Consider the following 21,112-nt stretch of genomic DNA (forward strand, 5'->3'; position numbering starts at 1 on the left):
CTTTGTGTTTCCTTGTTACAGCTTTTCCAGAATGCACAGAACCTTATATGCAATTAAAATAATTAAGAAAAAGGTTTAGCAAAGGAACTAAATCTCATGCTCCCTTATAGTTTCTGTTCAATATGCATTCTCTTTTGAAAGTACAAATTTGTAATAATAAAATCTTTGATCTCCTCTCCCGAGAAGCCTAACTTTATTTATACTCTGACAACACGGTAAAATCACACTGTCAAAATAAAAGCATTGGAAATGCTCACATTCTGCCAACCAGCCGTATTTAAAGTCTTTTAAAAATTCACTTTCAGGTACTTTATTCTGTAGGCTGTTATTTAATAACTAAGAAAGAGAGTTTGAGGAGGACAAAGTGAGGGCGGAATGTTTTTATTTTCCAAGAGGACATACATGCAAAGGCATAATCATACCAGAGTATATACCTATCTTGGTTATTTCAATTAGAAGTGCATGCTGCTTCAGGGAGACTCCCCACTCCTGACTCAGGAATGACTACAAGTGGAACCCCAGCCTCAGGGAAAATTACTACATGGGAAAATATGCTTGGGCCTACATGAGTTTTCCAGAGTTCTTTTGTGCCTTAGCTAGTTTGATAATGCTTTGCATTATGTATAGCAGTTGTCAGAAACCATTTCCTTTAATCAATTAGCATCTAAAAAAGGAAGGGGTAGCAGTTATTTTCTGACATTTGTAGATAAAATGTATTTAAAAGAGCATTCCCTTACTCTTATGACATAGTGTTGTCAGAGATTTCCCAAATACAACATGCCCTGCAGATTCTTAAAACTACACATTTTCTTTTTGTTAATAAGAAAATAACAATAAAGTATTTATTGTCTGTTTTGATACTCTGTCAACCCAAACATTTATTCCAAATTCCAGCCTCTGTTTCTTTGTAAATAATTACAACATGCAAATACTGTGATTGTTTTAGGAATGAAATGCTACGTTTTGATGCAACAGGAGTTGAAAAACTGATTTTACAAATGTTTCCATTGATTAGCTGCTATATGAGGGCGAACAGTTGAAAATATTTTGGAAAAATACAAAAACAGGCTTTCATTTCTATTTATAGAAAAACAGACATACTTTTTTTGCATGTTCCCACAGAGAAATTTGCAGTGTAGATAAAGTACAGCATAGGCTTAACAAATATAGAAAAATATGTTATTGACTCTTGGTGGAAGTACATATCGGTAAAGGTTTTCTTAAAGTTTTTTTATTCTGGCTCAAAGTTAATACATATATGAATACACTTCATGTTCTAAGGATTTTTATTATTAAAATCACTCAAATATAAGCATAGCTTTTTATATGTAATTTCAGCATTGATTAAAAGAGTGAAAAGTGGGCATTAACTTAGTTGACTACTGATAACAAAATGGACATATAGTGGAGTAGTATATAATTGTTAAAAAGTAATTATATTGATCTGTTTCTATTGACATAGAAAGATCATTAATATATTTTATATTGTAGAATATTAACATAATTTGTTCTTTAATCTCTGGACCTAGTTAGGTATGTGAATTATGTGAAACCTTCTTCAAAGGATATTTAAGTTACATTGAAGTGAAAATAGGAGTTGTCAATGCATGTCTTTGTTTTGTGGCGTATCTTAGTCTTTTAAACCAGGGAAAAACAACCAGGTCTTGAGTCACTGTTAGTCAGTGAAAACATTATTCTTGTTTGTGAGCATATGTGAATTTGTTACTTTTTTTGAAAAAAAGTCAAGTTAAACTGATGTATCTTGTTATGAAGAATATATATTATTATGAGGAATATATTCCATTAACATTGGTATATTTTTTAAAAGTATGTTTGAGATTATTCATTAAAAAGTAATCCTTAAGGTCAGTTGTGTAAGTCAATAGAAATATCCATAGGATTGTAATGTAAAACTGTGTAGCACCTGTGTGGCTTGAGTGTTTGTAAGTTTGGAATAAGAAATATGTTAGTGAAATAATAGGGACTTTTACTGATTATATGGAATGGAGGAAATATTTGTGTATTATGTTGTGTCATGAGAAGTTCACTAATTTGTTTTTTTAGGATACATTAAAGCAATTCCATATTCATTCGTAATTGGTTTTAGTCATTGTATTCTGAAGAATAATTATTTTAGATCTTTTTATTTATCTATAGGCATAGATTTTTATATACTTTTTTCATAATGATTAATAATTAAATCACGTATTTTGGGCCATATTCGATATAAATAAGCTAATACAATTTTCCTGATTGAGGTTATCATGCCAGGTTTAAAATCAGAGATTTGGAAATTCAAATTCTATTTGTTAAGCTAAAGCTTCTGTAGTCAGATTTAGTGGGTAGTATTGAGGGCAATTATCACATTAAATTTTTAGAAATTCTGAACAGTGTGGCAACTATTAAGTTTGATCCTAATGAGATATGCTTTATATTTTGGGCAGATTTTTTTTAAAATTATATCTGTCATTTTTTTCACATGTTGATTTTGTAATTTATCCTACTTGAGTCTGCTAAAATAGGAAAAAAACATAGGTTAATTATGGAGAAGATCTTATAACTATTGGTTGTGAGAATGATTTCTGTGTGAGAGGGAAAGTTGGAATAGAGGGGCAAAGAGGTACAAAATGCAGCAAATTTCACCAATGTATGAGGTGCTGTGGAAATATTTTCTTAGTTCTGTGATCAATTAACTTCATACTTATTTTTGTGTTGTGCAATAATGTCATTAGGGATGCACAGATGAATTTGCTACCATTATTTAAGCAGTGAGCATCGTATTTTAAATGTTTTAGGCAGAGGTGCCACCAACCTCAGCAAGAAGCTCGGTGATGTTCAGAAGATACAGTGGTTAAATATGAAAACTATGATTTTGGCCCTTAGTTACTGTGTCAAATAAAATAATACTCATTTAAATAAGCTTTAGAATCAAAGTCTATAATCAGGGCATTGTAACGGGAATAACAATATTACTGTGTATTGCATTTCATTTAGCATTCACATTTTTGTTGTGTTAGTTCTACATTGAGAGACTCGGGTTGGGTCACTGTACCATTCTTCCTGAAAATTGCCGAGATGATGAGCTTTGATTTTTCTACCATTTAGCTATTGAGCACATAACAGCATTTTAAATTTTGCTGTAGTCTGTGTTCTGATTCCCTATTTACTATTTTGAAATATTAAATGATATGGACAGATCAGATATGTCTACCTGAGGCTAACAAGATAATGTCTTTATGTAATATATAGGTAAATAAAACACTAATTAGGAGTAGTGCTTTTTCTTGTAGAACAATTAAGTAGCATTCACAGTTTTATCTCATTATACCTTCTTGTAGAAGGAAATGTTAAAATACTTCCTCTTTGAATAGCATCAGAAAAAATTCAGTGTTTCTTTTGCTGGAATTGAAGACTGGTTCTGTCAGAATTTCACAGATAATTATTTAAATATTTTAAATTTGCAAAGCCACATAAATCTGTTTCGAATATTCTGTGGCTCAAAATATCTTTCTTCAACTTCATAATCAAGGAGGTATTTAAATATGTTGCTATTTTAACTTCATCGCCTCATGTTCTCTTTCCAATGAGTGACGTTTGATGCTGGTTTCATTCACTTATAAAGGTGACATCTCCAATATACTAAACCATATAGCTTAAGCATTGTAATTTGTCGAAAATACAAACTAGTCTGATATACTAAGAAAAATATTCAGTCATACCACAAATATTAATTGTTTGCTTCCTCTGGGCCAGGCACTGTTTTGGTGATCTGTTTCTATTAATGGAGAACTAGCGTAACCACTGCCTTCTCTCATGGAGCTTACATTTTTGTGGCAAAGGCAAATGATAAGCAGATAGCGAGATAAGTGTGTAATATTACTCTGCTTTATTCACAGTACTACGTAGTATTAGGTGGGGTTTTTTTGTTTGTTTTGTTTTTTGAGACAAGGTCTCACTCTGTTACCTAGGCTAGAGTGCAGTGGCTCAGTCATAACTTACTGCAGTCTTGAACTCCTGGGCTCAAGCAGTACTCCCATTTCAGCCTCCCAAGTTACTGGGACCACAAGCACATGCCATCATGTGTGGCTAATTTTTTAAAATTTGTTTTCTGTAGAGATGGGGTCTCACTGTGTTGCTCCGGCTGGAAGTGTAATGTTATGTACTTCTCTCAAAACGAGTCTGGACTGCTGTTGGGAGGAACAGAAGGTTGGGTGCTTTGGATGGTGGAGAAGATAACTTTGCAGTAGGGACTTGGATGAAGGCCTATTGGGGTATAGAGCTAGTATGCAAAGTGCAGTGATTCATTGTGATAATTATCTTCTAGTGAGCTAAAACCTATTACATTTTTTAAAATTTTGCCTGATATAGGAATTAATTCAAAATTCACTTTTAAATCATTGTCTATATAGAAGCTTTATGTTCTGTTTTGTCCTAAATATAAATACTTAAGGATCAACAATCATTTTCTAATTTGAATGCAGTTTAGTTGCCTCTGGAATTCTAATCTTTGGCAGTAGTGTGTCACCTAACTAACACTCCTTCATTATCCTTCCTACAGTAGACCACTAGGTGATTTAGGGAACCAAACTGTTGAATGGATCAGAATTCTAAAAGACTGCTTCGACAGAGCTTAGATTACTTACTTGAGTTAGTAAACACAATCTTCCTTTCTTGGCAGCAGCTAGTCTGAAATGTGGGAGATCAGCAGGCCACATTGGCAGTCTCTATGCTGTTCCAGAGGATGTGTGATTGAAAGTTATCTTTTTCTTTGCAGTATTGCTAAAACTTAGTCATTTACATATCTCCTTCATGACTTTTATTTATATATAGTCTGTTAGGTATATGCGTGTGTATATGTATATATTCTTTAAATCTTTTTTAAAAATTTATTTAATTAATACTTCTTTTTTTTTTCAGACAGGGTCTCACTCTGTTGCCCAGGTTGGAGTGCAGTGGTGTGATCATGGCTTACTGCAGCCTTGACATCCTGTGCTCAAGCAATCCTCCTGCCTCAGCCTCCTAAGTAGCTGGGACTACAGGCATTTGTCACCTGCCTGGCTAATTTTTGTATTTTTTGTAGATAGAGGGTCCTACTATGTTGTTCAGGCTGATCTCGAACACCTGGCCTCAAGCAATCCTCCACTTCAGCCTCCCAAAGTGTTGGATTACAGGTGTGAGCCACGGTGCCCGACCCTTTAAATTTGTAAATTAAACTTTAATTTCTTCCTAAGTTATAATATTGATGGAATCACAGACCGGACACACTAGTTTTAGCATTCTAATCCATCTGTTAAAATTATGTTGTTTGTGCATCGCCTGAAATTGCCATGGGTACTGCTGGTAGTGTGCTTACCCCTCACTGAGAAATACTTACCTCTGCTTTTTGCTGTGTGGAGTTGAATAGTGCTGAAGGCTGAACTGTCATTCAGATGACAGTTCTTCCCATATAATATATAACATCTTTGTTACTCTACTTAGCACCTTAGTGAATACAGAGATGGCTGTACAGCCTCCAGAAATGCTAAGTTGGTTGTTTGTATGTGGAAATCTCTGTTAATATTTGGGACAAACCCTGGGAATAATTGTGTGAGCAAACTTAGTTTACTAAAGAACTGCATTGCAAATTACGGACTTGTTGACACCAGTGAGCCAGGGGAAGAAGTTGTGGTTTTGGGCAAGGGGTTCTTTCTTATCAACTCCAAACTTACAGGGTGAAGTTAGCTATCTCTTTCAGTTAGATTGAAACTATCTTGATAAACAAAAATCATAATAAAGGACCTCAAAAAATTACTTAGTTAACTTCCTCAATATATAACTTATATCAACATTAAAAGCATATTAAATAAAAAAATTACCAGCTAACTCCTCTGGGATGTAACTGGACTGATTGCCTGTATTTGCTTTAGAAGAACTTTTGCAATGATTAGTAAACATATGTGAGCAAGAAATTGAACCTTGCTCATAGAGGCCATCCAGTTCTCCAAAAGAGAATTTCATTTTCATACCTTGTAAGCATCTCTTTATCTTCTATAGCAGTAGGTATGTGACTCTTAAATAGGCATTCATATGAAGCCATATATATATGTAATTTTTAAGAATAATTGTTGAAAGAATAAGAATAATTTCATTCTTCTTTATCCTTTTCTCGGTTTTTATTATCTCTGTCATTTCAAATTTTCATTTCTTTCCTTTTTATTTTCTCCCTTATATTTATCTTAAAGTAGAATATATACATGATTTCTGATATCATTCAAAAAGAAATTGGTTCTTGTGACAGAATATTAGTGTTGTAGATGATGTCAGATAAAGCAAGAAACTATAGCGTTTGGAATGTGATCAGTAGGTTAAAGAGGGACTGCTGTCAGCTATTATTCAGATTTTTAAGTTCGATTCTTTTTTTTTTTTTTGAGACGGAGTCTCGCTCTGTCACCCAGGCTGGAGTGCTGTGGCGTGATCTCGGCTCACTGCAAGCGCTGCCTCCCGGGTTCACGCCATTCTCCTGCCTCAGCCTCCCGAGTAGCTGGGACTACAGGCGCCTGCCACCACGCCCGGCTAATTTTTTGTATTTTTTAGTAGAGACGGGGTTTCACCGTCTTAGCCAGGATGATCTTGATTTCCTGACCTCGTGATCTGCCTGCCTCGGCCTCCCAAAGTGCTAGGATTACAGGCGTGAGCCACCGTGCCCGGCCTTAAGTTTGATTCTTACAATATTTTTGTTGTTCAGAGAAGTTTATTATAATGTATTGAAATATAGGTCAGATATTTACCTCAGAAGCAATGTACCCGTTAGTAGAAATCTTTCCTTTAATAATTATTTACAGACAAAATTTATTTTAGGCCAAATATGTTTGCAAGAATTCTCACAATCTGGACATTACCCACATATCTTTAAACATTATATCTATCTATAGAACAAACCCCATTACTTAAAGTAATGTTTTGTGAATTCAATATTGATCCAAATTCTATAAAATCTTAATTTACCAAAAGAGATTTCCATTTTTTTGAAATTCTTTTTTTAATATAAAGAAGGAATATTAAACAATAATCTGATATCAGCAGTTTAGTGAAATTGATCTATAGGATATAATTTGAGTTTGTTACCCGCAGTGCCCTATATCAAGGGCAGGCACATACATTATCAGGTCCAGCTAGACTAATGCATAATGGCCAGTATCTGTTTTAATTGTTCAGTGTCTATGCCTGAACTAATTATTAATATTTTGGTTATCATCCTTGTCTATATCCTTTACAATTAAATGGTACAAATCTATGTTTATAATGCTTTCAATAGCACTTTTGAAGTAAATAGAATTTATCTGCTACAGAAAATGAATATAATCAGAACACTGATTTGCAAGCATTTTAGTAATCAAAATATATTTTGTACTTGAGGGGTTGTCTGTAACCTGGCAAAAAGGAAAAATAGTCAACTCTAGAAATTAATTTTTAGTTGTATTTAGATATGACTACCAAGCAATGCAGATATTTCTTGGGGTATCAGTCTTCTTACATATATTGTCTGGATGCCATAGATCATGATTAAATAATCTATTTCGTCAGTGTTGGGACCACATTCTCCCAAACATGTTTATTTCTGTAAGTATGCATGAAGTTTACTCATTTATCAAACATTTTTAAAAAAGATCTGTTATGTTCCAAGAACTGTGTAATGGGGGACACTGGACCTACACCCTGTTGTCAGGGCATATATAACATTGAGGGGGAGAGGTACGAAGAGATACAAAGTACCAAAAACATTCTGAGATGGAATAATGTTTAGCATAGTTGACCCAGTCCTATAGAGAAGGTGATTTTTGAACAGCAATTTAAACAAGGAGAAGGAATTTGCCAAGTTGCAGGGGTGAGGAAGTGTGTGTCAAACCAAACAGGGAGTTAGCATGTATCAAGTCCCAGGAGCTCACACATGTCTTGGCACCTGCCAGGAACCATCAGCAACTCCTCTCCAGGGGGGATACAAGAGGTATAGCACTGGGAGAAGCAACAAGATAAAATGTGTCGGTTTGTTAAAAGGGAAAGGTTCAAGAAAGAGGGAGTTGTAAATCATGTTACGGGTCAAGTAAAGGCAAGAACAAAACATAGTCTTTGGACTTGGCTTTCCTAACAGCATTGATGACCTTTGCTGAGCAGTAAAGTAATGGGTGTGAAAGTCAGACTGATAAGGATTCAGAAGTGAATGGGAAAGGAAGAAGCAGAAAAACAGCATGGTAGATGACTGTTTAGATATTTGCCTGGGAAGGATGGATTAAGTGCATTAGGGAGAGGAGGATGCTAGCCAGGGCAGGGTCCTCTTCCTCCTGCCATGTCACTGTCTACATGTTGGAGTTTCTTCAGCACATTTGGAAGCTAAGAGAAGGAACTGCTGAAAGACAGGGCGTGCATGTATAAAGGAGGCAGAAAAAGAACTAGGTCTTGAGAATGAATGAATCAAGGTGGAGGCTTGTGGAAGCTTAACTGTGGGCAGGAGGAGGGAGAACTGGGAGACCAAGAAAGATACAGAAGGATAGGTTAAAGACTCGTGGGTAGGAAGGTGAGAAAAAGTTTATGCTTAAGGGCTACTGTTATGGCTATGAAATATTCATGACACATAATATTATTATCCACTGTTGCTAATGAACATGGAGAAAGAGTAATGAAGTTTTAGAAAAGCTGCTGTGTGCAATGAGATAGGGAGCTGTCCAAGGACAGGGCTAGATTGTGAGGCAGTGAAAGGGCCTACGTGACCCTGGAACATAATAATTTATAGAGGCAATGATTGTGTGTGTGTGTGCGTGTGTTTTCAAATGTATGTTTGAGTGTGTTCATGTGTTGTATTCATATATGTGTTCGTGTGTGTGCTTGTATATTTTGTACCCTAGAGGTAATCCAAATCCTGATGCAGTAACTGATAATTTAACTTACCAATATTTTCGAAACTCCATCTATTTTGCATCACTATACTAAACCATGGGGTTACTGAGATGAATAATGTATTTTTTCTGTCCTTAAAAACATATGGTCTAGTGGGTCAGATATATAAGGAAATAAAACACTGTATAGGGCATAGGTGCAGAGATAATTCAGAGAAGGCAGTATTAAGATATGGATGGATAGAGAGGTGGATAATGACATCTTGGTAGCTTTTTGGAGGAAGTGACATCTTAGCTGGCTTTAGAGGAAGAAAATAGTTACAGGTGAGGCACTTGAAGATTCTGAAGAGAAGGACTAAAGAGATTGTTGACCATGCAGGTGGTCCATTCTCAAGGCATGAAATCATTGAGTAATTCTTAATGCAGAACAAAGTTTCAGGAAGATAGACACAGCTTACGGTTTATGACTCGACCTTTGTTTTTGTTTTTGTTTTTTTTTTTAATAGAAACTGGCATTAAGACCTAGAAACTTTTTTGAAAACCAAAATATTTCTTGAACACTGGGGATGAGGTTTTTTTTTTTTTTTTTTCTTCTTGATGGAGTCTCGAACTGTCGTCTGGCCTGGAGTGCAGTGGTGCAATCTCGGCTGACTGCAACATCCACCTTCCAGGTTCTAAGTGATTCTCCTGCCTCAGCCTCCCAAGGAGCTGGGATTACAGGTGCCCGCCACCATGCCTGGCTAATTTTTTGTATTTTAGTAGTTTTAGAGACGGGGTTTTGCCATATTGACCAGGTTGGTCTTGAACACCTGAGCTCGTGATCTGCCCGCCTTGGCCTCCCAAAGTGCTGGGATTACAGGTATGAGCCACTGTGCCCAGCCATGGGTTTTTAAATTTTTTTTTAGACAGAGTCTTGCTCTGTCACCCAGGCTGGAGTGCAGTGGTGCAATCTCAGCTCACTGCAGCTTCCGCCTCCCAGGTTCAAGTGATTCTTCTGTCTCAGCCTCCTGAGTAGCTGGGATTATAGGTGCCACCACCATGCCTGGCTAATTTTTGTATTTTTAATAGAGATGGGGTTTCACCGTGTTGGCCAGGCTGGTCTTGAACTCCTGACCTTGTGATCCACCCACCTCAGCCTCCCAAAGTGCGGGGATTACAGGCATGATCCAGCAAGCTTGATTGATTTTTTTAATCTCTATCAAAAGTTGTAGTCTTACTGTAGTATTTTCCAAATAGTTTTGGAAAGTAGTTTTTTAAACGAAAATTAGTGTTAAAATGGCAATATTAATCTTAAACAATTTAAGTTCTGGATGTTCGTGTTTTTTAACATACATATGTATTTATATCCTATACTTTAATTTCTGAAAATTATAAATATACCATATGCCAATAGAGCACTTTTGGCTCATGAAGAAGTATCATCAAATAGTAGTTATCATACTGTGTCATTGCCTCTTTAAAATGTGAAAATTTTACTTTTTAAAGCCTTGTTTTCCTCATTGGCAACATTCAAAAAAAAAAAGAAGAAGAAAAATCCTGATAAAGTAAGTTGTTTAAAGTAAAAATGCCCTGCTCTAAGAAGTAGTCTTGTGGTGCTGAGTTAACTGATCATCAGGCAACAGGGGATTCCTCATCCCCCACCCTCCAGCTTCGTTTGGAATTGTACTTCTGAAGTGCATCACGCTGCTCAAATCAAATTGCTCACTTAATATTTAATGTTTCTGCGATGGAATCACTTTCTCCCTTGAGGTTGACTTCAGATTTACCAGACACACTGACAACACTGCACTCCTTATTTTCCCCACATGACCTCAGCTTCTGCTTTAAAAATGTACGAATAAAGGATGCTTTTGTTCATATCTTGCCTGCCTGTGATATATTGACAAAGTGTCTGCGGGCTCAATGGAATAGTTTTACAGTATGAGTGCTGCTTTCAGTGGAGGGGCAGGACTTGGGCTTTAGAAGGAAGTGAATTGGATAGGTCAGGAGAATGTACCATTTGTAAACACCCCTTTCCTTTTTTATTCACGTGTCAGGACAGCAGGAGCAGGCTGTTCAGTGCCCGTCCCTGTGCAGAGCCGGAGGGAAAGCAGCTTGGAAGTCAGCTGCAATTTTTAAACCTTGCTTTTTATTCCCCGGTAATGATCTTCAAGTGCTTAGACTTGTCTGAGAAGCTGTTTTGAAACTAACATGGTTTAGTCCACTAACTGCATGTTGGGTAAATTCAAAACCCACATGCTCGTCCTCTTGCAGTGGAATAAGTCACATCTGATGGACATTTTCTGTGCTTATAGCATAGTAATGAACGTCTGACAGGCGCGACCTTTCATAAGACAACCCACACTATTGGCTTTCTGCCCAGAATATTGCTGCAACACTATCTGTGATTGGTTATCTCTCTATCATGCATTGCTTCACAAGGGGAAACGGCCCCTTTTTTTAATAAATCTACGATGGCTGGCTGCAATATGCCTCACTGTAAGTATTTTGTGTGTGTATGTGTGGGAGAGAGAGAGAGAGAGGCTGACTTGAATATTACTTAGTCTGGTATCACATGGCAAGGTTGTGATACTGTAGGACATCAGTGAAGTGCTACTTAGTAAATCTTAACCTATCTCTTTTTTCTACAGGTTGGTACTAAGAAGTGCCTTTCCTGACGTCTCTGCTGCTTGGAACCGCTTCTAGAGCAGTCTCTGCTTTTGCCTTGCTTGCTGCCAGCTAGACTGTGACGACAGCACATCCACCCTCCACCTCTAGCCCAGACACCCCCATTTCTACTTATAATCAAGAGAAAAGCTCTAAGTATCTGGCATTGCCCTAGGCTGCTTTAGTGTTAAAAGAAAAGTTTGCTGAAAAAGTAAGATATCTTCTGCCAGGAAATCAAGGAGGAAAAAAAAAAATCATTTTCTCGATTTTGCTCTAAACTGCTGCATCTGTCTATGCCAAACTAATCAATACCGATTGCACCACCAAACTCCATTGCAAATTCAGCTGTGAGGAGATTCCCTTTCAGACAACTTTGCTGAAAGCAGCTTGGAAATTCGGTGTCAAAGGGTCTGCCACGTTTTCATGCTTGCATTTTGGGCTCCAAATTGGCACTGGGAAGGGGTTACTGAGAGCACAAGGCTGATACCAGGCCCTACTTTTAAACATTCATCTACTTACAATCCTAGTATTTCTCTAAAAACCAAAACCTCTTTGAATTAACAGTTTCATGCTGTGAATTTCTAGTGGGAGATCTTTTCCTTGATATTGACGACACAATTTTCCATGTACTTTTAAAGCAGGGAGTGGGGAAAAGTATTTTGAGGGGACATTTTCATCATCAGTTCAGCTTTTTTTTTTTTTTTTTTGGTTGTTGCTCTTTTTTGGGGGGGGTTGGGTTTGTTGGTTTCACTGAAACATTTAACTACCTGTAAAATCTAAACATGGCTGTTAGTGTCACACCAATTCGGGACACAAAATGGCTAACACTGGAAGTATGTAGAGAGTTCCAGAGGGGGACTTGCTCACGGCCAGACACGGAATGTAAATTTGCACATCCTTCGAAAAGCTGCCAAGTTGAAAATGGACGAGTAATCGCCTGCTTTGATTCATTGAAAGTGAGTAACTATTATATTCTTTTAAGGATATTCAATGATTGAATGAGGGGTATATGGACATACAGTTCTCTGCATATGGGATTATGGATTGCTTTGTTCATAGTTTAGTTATACAGTGTGTTGATGATGTTGGGCTGGGGAACTTTACGAGAAGCAGTAGAATCAAGTCTGGCCAAACTTTGTTATGAATAACTTTATCAGTCCTTTCACTGCATGTTTTTTTTTTGCTAGGGCAGAAAGCGTTGACATATTTTTCACTTAGTAATGGCAAAGTGAGTGTCTGTCCCCGGAAATGGTAAATGTAGCTACCTGTGAGTGTTTGGCATATGCATATATTATATATAAGGCCATGGCAATAGCTGAATGAGGATGATTTTTATTTGTTGGTAAAGGCATTGTACAGTTGCAAAAGAGAAGCAGATTTAAAATCAGCTAAACTTGGATAGACTTTTTATTCTTTTAATATTTTGACATTTTGGATTTTCTTTTTATTTTGTGGGCATTTTATTTTAAGGCCAGAGCCACGCATTTTGTGGAAAATATAACTAGAAGTAAGGTGCTGAACTGCTGCTACAGCACCTTACCTGAGGCACAAACTTTGTTGCATGTGAGTTTTATAAATAAGTAGAAACTTATAAGTACTATTGTTTATTGGATTTTTCCAGCTTCAAAAATTCTCATGGGAATTAGCAGTTTATTTTCTGTTAGATCGTGATTATTTTTTTATTTGTAATAGTCTTAGCTAGAAATGTTAAAAGTTAGCTTTTGTGGGTACCATAATACTAAAATATTTACTTTAGTATTTCTTGACATTCAAAAATGTCATTGCATTTGTAATTCAGGTATCATATTTGAAAATGAGTCTTTTAAAAGATAACATAAATATCTTTATTTTGACACACAAGGTCGACTAGAAATGTGTTCCTGGGTACTTTCAACCTACTTGGTTTAATCAAATTGCTTTTGAATATTAATGTCCTAATTTAATTCTTTGGACCTTTGAGGGGAAGACACTATCACTTCTACATATGTAGAGAAGTAAAAGTCTCATAGGTCCATCTTGTCTTTAAAAATATATAGTGCTATAATAATCTTTAATAACAGGGTGAGTTATGAGTTAATTGTTTCAGTTCATTGTTTCCTGGTCCAGTTTAGGCTGTTCATTTTGCTAAAGTTTTTGCCAAAGATTCCAAGAATATGATCTTTAGAGTTGAACAGAAAGGAGGTATTAACAACAAAAATATTTTAAAATGTTAGATTCTTCTTAATGTCATAGTCCTAAAGATCAATAAGCAAAAGTTATAAACTCCCATTGAGACTTTCTTCACCTTTTCCTTTGAGAGGCATCAGTGAAGGGCACAGTGGTTATACCTCCGTGAATGTGTATTCCTAAATTCATGCTTGCTGAATTCAGGTGTAGTTAGAGACTGAGACCCATAAAACGAGGGGCAAAGAGCTAATTACTCTTGTCGGTAACCAGCTGTGGCCATAAGTAACCCTGTTTTGACCCAATTAATAGTAAATCCAATTTTTAATCCTACAGACAGTTGATGGTGCACTCGTAGCTGCAAAATGAAGGACATTAAATTTGGCTGTGACATTGAGTGGTTTCACAGAAGACCTGCTTCTACAACATTTGGAAACATTGTGAAACATTAATATTCAGTTGCTATTTTTCCATCTCAAAATATTTTTTTTTAGTTGCTGCTCACTTATGGCCACAGAACAGTCCGTTTTTGAGTAAAGCAGCAAGGTTGCTTAATGACATGCTATGTAGTTAACAAGATTCAACTGCCACATCAAGGACTTTAAATAATTTCAAGATTTTAAATGTATTTATGAAATGAACTCATTACAGCAGCTAATCAATGCAAACTTTGTCCTTTTTCTTTGTCTTTCTAACAGAAACTGAATTTAATTTAAATTTAAATTACAGTGTCTAAAACTTGGTAAAATATTTTAAATTTGAATAAGAGGAAAAAAAAACATGAATTTATTTATGATGGAGCTTCATACCCAGGACAGTAGCTTCTTAAATGTTAGTAAAATAACTATGTTAAGCATTAAAACAATTTTGAATATGCAATTAAGCATTTATGTTAAAAAACATGTTTCTTAGGTGTGTGTATATATATATATTTATAACTGATACATGGAATTCTTTGTACAGTATTTAGAATCCTTCCCTTCAGATAGCAGTCCTTTTGTATTCAGTCTTGTGGCTAAAATAGATCAAAAACATATTTTAAAACTGTTAAAGTAACTGTATGACTCATGCTTGAAGTTCTGAAATTTGGGAGCGTTATGAGGTTTCCATGCCAGTAACCGCTAGATCATTTGCATTCTCTCACAGAGTAAACGGAAAAAAATTTAGAAAACTTGTAATATCCTGACTTCTTTAATAAAATGTGTCCTGTGTATTGCTTAAATCCATAGTCCAGCCTTTTCTGAGTTCTTGAGCCATGAGATGGAGGTGGCCTGTGTAATCTACTATTTTTAGAAAGTTAGGAAAGCAAACCAAATACTCTCTGAGAGGACCCTGTGAAATGGCTGTACCCTTCAGCTGTGCTGCTTCAGACTTTGGCCAGCCTCCCAGGTGACTTACGTTAATAGCAGACTTCTAGTTAGAAGAGGAGAATTTATTTCATTAAAAAAAAAAGTCAAACAGTTCAAGAAAATATTCATTTATGTAAATGAAGTCAATTGGTGTATTACTAAAAATAATAGGAAGAAAATTAGCTGACTATTTTAGTTGCATACTGATGATTTTAAGGTTTAAATAGATTTAAATATACTGTATGAAAATGTAGAAGTCTATGATAATAAATCTATTGCTAAGTAAAATGGGAATACATGATAACGAGGAATGTAGGTATTTATTAAGAATGTCAGAATTAGAATGAGAACAGTAAAAGCAAAAGCTGTAATAATGTGTGCTGGTATATAAACAATACTCTAAATAGTTTCTCTAATTTTCCTTTTACAATTGCAGTTTTAATTTATAATAGTCTTAGAGTGTATTCAGTCTCTGAGACTTAAATTGATTACATGCGATAGATTTAGGTGTATTAGCTATTTCGGAAATCCAGAACATTTGCAAAGGTGCATTATTATATGCCAAAGAGGATTATGTTCCCCTATGGCTTGCGAAAAAGATAGGAAAAAAGAAAAGAAAAATATTAACACTGCAAGCCACCATTAGAAAATTATATGTCAAAAATGATGTTTCAAATCAATGACAAATTGTCTATTCAGTCATGAGCTCTCAACTAAAATTTGGGGAGTCAATGTAAAGAAAACCTGCAGAATGTATTTTAATATTTGCCAAGTTATTTATACCCTCAAAAAAAAAGCTTTTATGATATGATCAACAGAAATAGACTTACTGTTTACTGAATTCTATTTCAAATACCCATTCATTTTTCAGGTACTAGGGATGGGAAAAAGAGAATATAACCTTTATATTTACTATCTATTTTCAAAAAATCTAGCAAATTTCTTTTACCTTTGAAAAGTTTAGTCACTTGTTCCTTTATCAAATTGAGCAATTTTATTTAAGATAATTAAATTTCTTTTCGCTATATACAGTGATATCTATCTATAAATAGCACCCCTGATCAGATTTATCATAGACACATTTGAGATCAGATTCCACTGCAAAGTGGCATACAATCAAGGGCACTGAGAACAGTTTTAAAGAGCCTCTGCAGACTTAGCAGAATATATGAAGTATGGAAATTAGGTATTAGAAGGCACACAAATATATGTACATATGGGTAAATGAACAACTAAAACACTCAAAATTGGTAAGGCAAATCAAGTATCCAGATGGTCACATATGGATTGGATGTCATAACTAGACATGATAAAGTAGTCCCAAAGGTGGTTATAGTTAAATTTTAGAAGATCCTCTGTTGCTAGCATGGTTTATCCTCAATCCAGAAATTGCCTGTGTTGCTGCTGTTCTTTCTAAGCCTCAAGCATAGACTTTTCATCATATTTTAAAAACCAGTTTCACTGATAATCCTGATAAAATATCTGCAAGTTTTAGACTAAATATGCAATTTTCAATTAAAATTTTGATCTAGTAGGGTCCTAATTGGAATCACTGTTACCAGGAAGTTGTTTTGTTGTTTGGTTTTTACCACTGGTATCGTCCATGTATTAAAGCTTTGACAGATTATTATATATACTGTGCTGGCACATATATTCAATGTGTCTTTCAGTGACAGATTGACATATCACTTCCTTGTTTTCTCCTAATGACTTAGGAGATGAACTAACTCTAAGGCATAACCTGCGCAGCAGTGTGTTTCATATAAAAGGTCCCTAAGCAGAAACTTCACAACTTTGTAAAGAATATCCTGTGAATATGCTGCAGTGTCATCAACTCTGACATAAACCTTTCTTTAATGAAATTCTCAATAGCTGAAGTTGCTTTGGTGAAACTAGTAATTGTATTCATTTGCCTGTTTATATTGTTAGAACTTCTTTAGAAAACTTTTTTTTGAGTAAAGTTTTTTAGACTATTAGATAAATTGTAAACCGTGTTTTGAATCAAGCTACCTGCTGCAGTAATTCTAGAACTATTTATTTTGCTTCATATTACAAGATTTTGGTACACTGCGTCTACTTTTTTTCTCATGAAATCTTGCTTCACTGTGTGAGTGTGACAAACTAAAAACAATTTAGACCTCAAGCAATGTGGCACTTGCAGTTGAATTCAGTTTCGTTGTAATTCAAATGTCTGAAGCTACTCAAAATTCCACGGAGTACCCCTGAAACAATTTTGTGTTATAAGGCGGTTTCTCACTTAAAAGAGACAATGCAGTGTGGGGTGAATTGTCTTTTGAAGAACTATACGACACATGTCCAGTTCACGTGAAAGGTGAGAAATGGAATGTTTCTCAGACCTAGCACAGACACCTAGGGACCTAGTTTTTGGAAGCTTATCTTGTCATTTTCCTTGCCAAGGATAAGTAGAGGATTTCAGCTATCAACATTGCTAATCCGTTACCTTTCATGCTGAGCAATGTCTCTGCCTTCCCACAGACTTAGACAAAGCTTCTTATTTTCTTACAAAGAGATCCTATTGAGGAAATTTGAATTTTTTTTTTTTTTAACTTAGCAGTACTACATCCCGTGCTTTTAGATAGGTGAGCAATTTTCCATGTTAACAGCTAGGCCAAAAATCATGACTGCCAGTAGAAGTGGGTAACTAGATAGATGGCCTTTGATTTAGCACTAATGATAGTTATTAACATGTAGCAACTTAAGTAAAAGCAACTGGAAAGGCTTGATAGAAATTCTGAGTTGTTTGAAGCATAATAGATTATTAGAATAGTAATTTCTTCGTGACTTTTACTGTAAACAAGCTTGATTCTAGTGAGGACTTATGCTAATTGCTCATTTGTAATATACTAACAACTACAGAGTTTTTATTTAATACTGTTCCTTATACAAATATCATCAAATGCACATCTACCTATAGCATCATCCCTACATTTTTGGCACATGTTTGAAATATTTTCACTTTGAGATAAAGGTTGATTTTTTTGCTAGCGATAAAACTTTCTATGCTATGAGCTTGTGTTTTGAAAATTACTGATAATTACTGAACAGTATAACCCCTGTTATCTTCTAATTTGGTTGACAGGCTGTTCGTCCTCTGGATTCCTGAGGGCCTTGGCCATCTCTAATCATTACATTTCTTCTTTTATTATCTCTGAGTTCTTTCCAGCTTTCTAGTTGTCCATCTTTAGAACTATTGGTTCAGATCTTAAGTATGTCTTTCCATAGTCACACAGAAGTGATTTAGACATTTTGTCTGTGAAGAATTAGATTCAGCTTTGCATAACAGAGACACCTCCCCCACCCTCCCCAGCATTTGGCATAAACAAATTAGGGGTTTATATTTCAGTCAGTCGTCTAGGTCTATTTGGCGACTCTGTAGTCATTGGAACTCAGGTTCCTTCTCTCTTAGTTCCTAAGGAGCACGTGGCTTCCAACTTTAGGATTATTTCAAAATTGCAATGTGGCTACTGCAGTGCCAACCATCATATCCTTAGTCTAGCAGGACGCAGAAAAGGCAAGATGCCATAACTCAGCCCAGCCAGGCTCCTTTTAAGCAAAGGTTCTCTGAGCTTCAGCCAGTAGTTTTTCAGTCTCTTACTGACTGATTTTGGTAGCAGGGATTGCTAGGAAGTATTTTTTTTGTATGTTTGTTTGTTTTGTTTTTATTTATTATTATTTTAAAAAACTGTTGCCTTGATTAAAATCAGGAGTCTGGTAGGTAAGACAGAAGGGGAGAATGGAAATGGATGTTCAGGAGGGCCATTTCTGGAATAAAAGAGTGATTATTTTTCTCCTCATGAAACTTTCAGAATTAAGTAAATCTCTCTGGAAAGCATCTTGGTTAGGGAGGTGGTTGAGGAGATACCACTTTTGAAGAGACACTGAAGTCTTCTCATCTTGACAAACTTGTCATCACTTCTCCTGTCTTGGTTATTTAGTAAATAAAACCTGGCATATCACAAGTGGATTTATTTTTCCTTATAGAGAAAACTAAACAGCTTCATTTTTTATCTTCTTATAACTGTACTTATTTATTTATTTGAGACAGAGTCTTACTCTGTTGCCCAGGCTTGAGTGCAGTGGTGTGATCTCGGCTCATTGTAACCTTCGCCTCCCACGTTCAAGCAATTCTCCTGCCTCAGCCTTCCGAGTAGCTGGTCCTACAGGCGTGTATCACCATGCCCAGCTAATTTTTGCATTTTTAGTAGAGACAGGGTTTCACCATGTTGGCCAGGCTGGCTTGAACTCTTGACCTCAGGTAATCAGCCCGCCTTGGCCTTCCAAAGTGCTGGGATTATAGGTGTGAGCCGCTGCACCAAGCCTACTGCTCATATTTATATAAACAGTCACATTTTTATAACTGGAATATAGCAGAAATGCCATGTCATTAAAAACAGGTCCCAAATGATTTTATATGGCAAAAGAATCTATACTTTGATTTGTATTTCTGCTGCTTCCACAAATATACTTTCTTATTTTTTCTGTATGGAGTAAAATAACAAGATGAGTTAATATTTATTGAAACTTAGTATATGTCAATCAGTGTTTTCAGTGCTTTTCATTTTTTCATAGTATTTTGTCCCTATAAAATCTCATCGACATAGTTACTGGTGTTACTTCCATTTCACAGATGGGCACACTGAAATACAGAGAAGTTAGGTAATACATGCAAGGTCAGTCAGCCAGTCAAATGTGGACTTGAAGCCTCGTAATCTGATTTCACAGCCTGTACTCTTAATTGTTTTGTTATGTTTGCTGGAAAACATTGCTTCTTAATTTCCATATGCATATTCTAAGGATTCAACAAAGAAAACATAACTAACAGCAGTACTTAAGAATAAAAATGAATATCCAAGACAAATTTATAATACAGGGCCTAAAACAGTAAGTACTCAGAAGTAATCACTATATTTTAAGTCAACAAATGAGTCAAGGAGTGAACCCAAAATAGCAGAAAGAATGCTGCCACCAACTTTCAAAGATGTTGTATCTGCCGTAAAATATATGGCCATATAGGAAAAATTTTAAATGAATCATCTCAGATAAGTAGTCACTGTATAAACTATATAGCTGCCTCCCCAGTGCATAAAAAGCCATATTCAAAAGGTTTAATTGTTTAGAAAATGTTTTTCCACAGAAGCAAGGTGATTAAGTCATCAGGTCAACCCTGAGAAGCCAAAGTAGCCCAGAGGATGCTTGAGTTATAGTTCAGTACAAACAGTACCTTGGAAACCCTGGTTATTAATTAAACCCAAGAGGCTCCATAGAAGTGTTATCTTATCATAAATCTTGAGAACTACTAGAGTCACAGACCCCAGCTGCTTTTGTCAAACTATTTCTATGGCAAAGATGTATTTTAAATTTCAGTTTACGGTTCCAGAAATTCAACTTGCCTAGTGCAGGGGAGGTGGCCTTTCCCAAACTCCTGGAACTCATGCTGTGAGCCAGTGTAGTTTTCGCCAGCTTTAACTTTGGGCTGCTTCTGTTTCCTGAAGCTAGTCTTTAATAGGGCATTTGCTTAGAATCATTAGGGTCTAAAGACAGGGTATGCAGTGAGGAGCTGGAGTCCAAAGCTTCCCACGTATGTAACCTTTAGGGTGGGAAGGTCTTGTCAATATGTCTTCCCAGTGACCCCCATGTTTCTAAGGACTCAGCCTGCCTGTTTTTTGAATGTAGAGCTTATTGATTCTGGGCCCTGTCTACTGCAGAGCTTCATGAACAGCTTCTCCCCATTCTTCCTCCTCTCTGAAATTTTCAAGTGTGTGGTTGTTGCTGTTGTTTTCTAAATACTAGTAGCCATGGGGAAACGGGTAGATATAAAAGTATCAAACTCAATTTTTGTTTTGTTTTGTTTTTTGGCATTTTATCATAGGATATGGTCCAGAGACCAGTTATAAAAACTCTGTTGTGAGGAAGAAAACCATTAGGAGGTGATAAGGATTCAACAATTTAAGTAATATAACTTAGGTACTTCCTATGTCAAACTTTAGGGAGGCAGATGTTAACAATACAGTCCTCAAGGAGCTGGTTACTAACAGAGATACTGGTGTATTAGGTGGTGGTGGC

The 21,112-nt window shown here is 35.9% G+C and overlaps 1 protein-coding gene across 9 annotated transcripts in view; it reads left to right on the top strand.

Moving 5' to 3' along the window:
* MBNL1 (muscleblind like splicing regulator 1) overlaps positions 1–21,112 on the top strand; it is a 201,025-nt gene that overhangs the window by 19,485 nt on the left and 160,428 nt on the right. For 6 of the 9 annotated variants that reach the window (XM_003256309.3, XM_030822734.1, XM_003256308.3 and 3 more), the window contains one exon: positions 11,501–12,472. In XM_003256309.3, coding sequence (XP_003256357.1) covers positions 12,299–12,472 — 174 coding nt within the window. In that variant the 5' untranslated portion in view covers positions 11,501–12,298. Of the gene's footprint in view, positions 1–10,851; positions 11,349–11,500; positions 12,473–21,112 lie in introns of those variants that run through there. The other 3 variants (XR_004032331.1, XM_030822738.1, XM_030822735.1) reach the window with 2 other exon arrangements.

This window comes from Nomascus leucogenys, chromosome 11, assembly GCF_006542625.1.
Source record: "Nomascus leucogenys isolate Asia chromosome 11, Asia_NLE_v1, whole genome shotgun sequence".
Lineage (NCBI taxonomy): Eukaryota > Metazoa > Chordata > Mammalia > Primates > Hylobatidae > Nomascus > Nomascus leucogenys.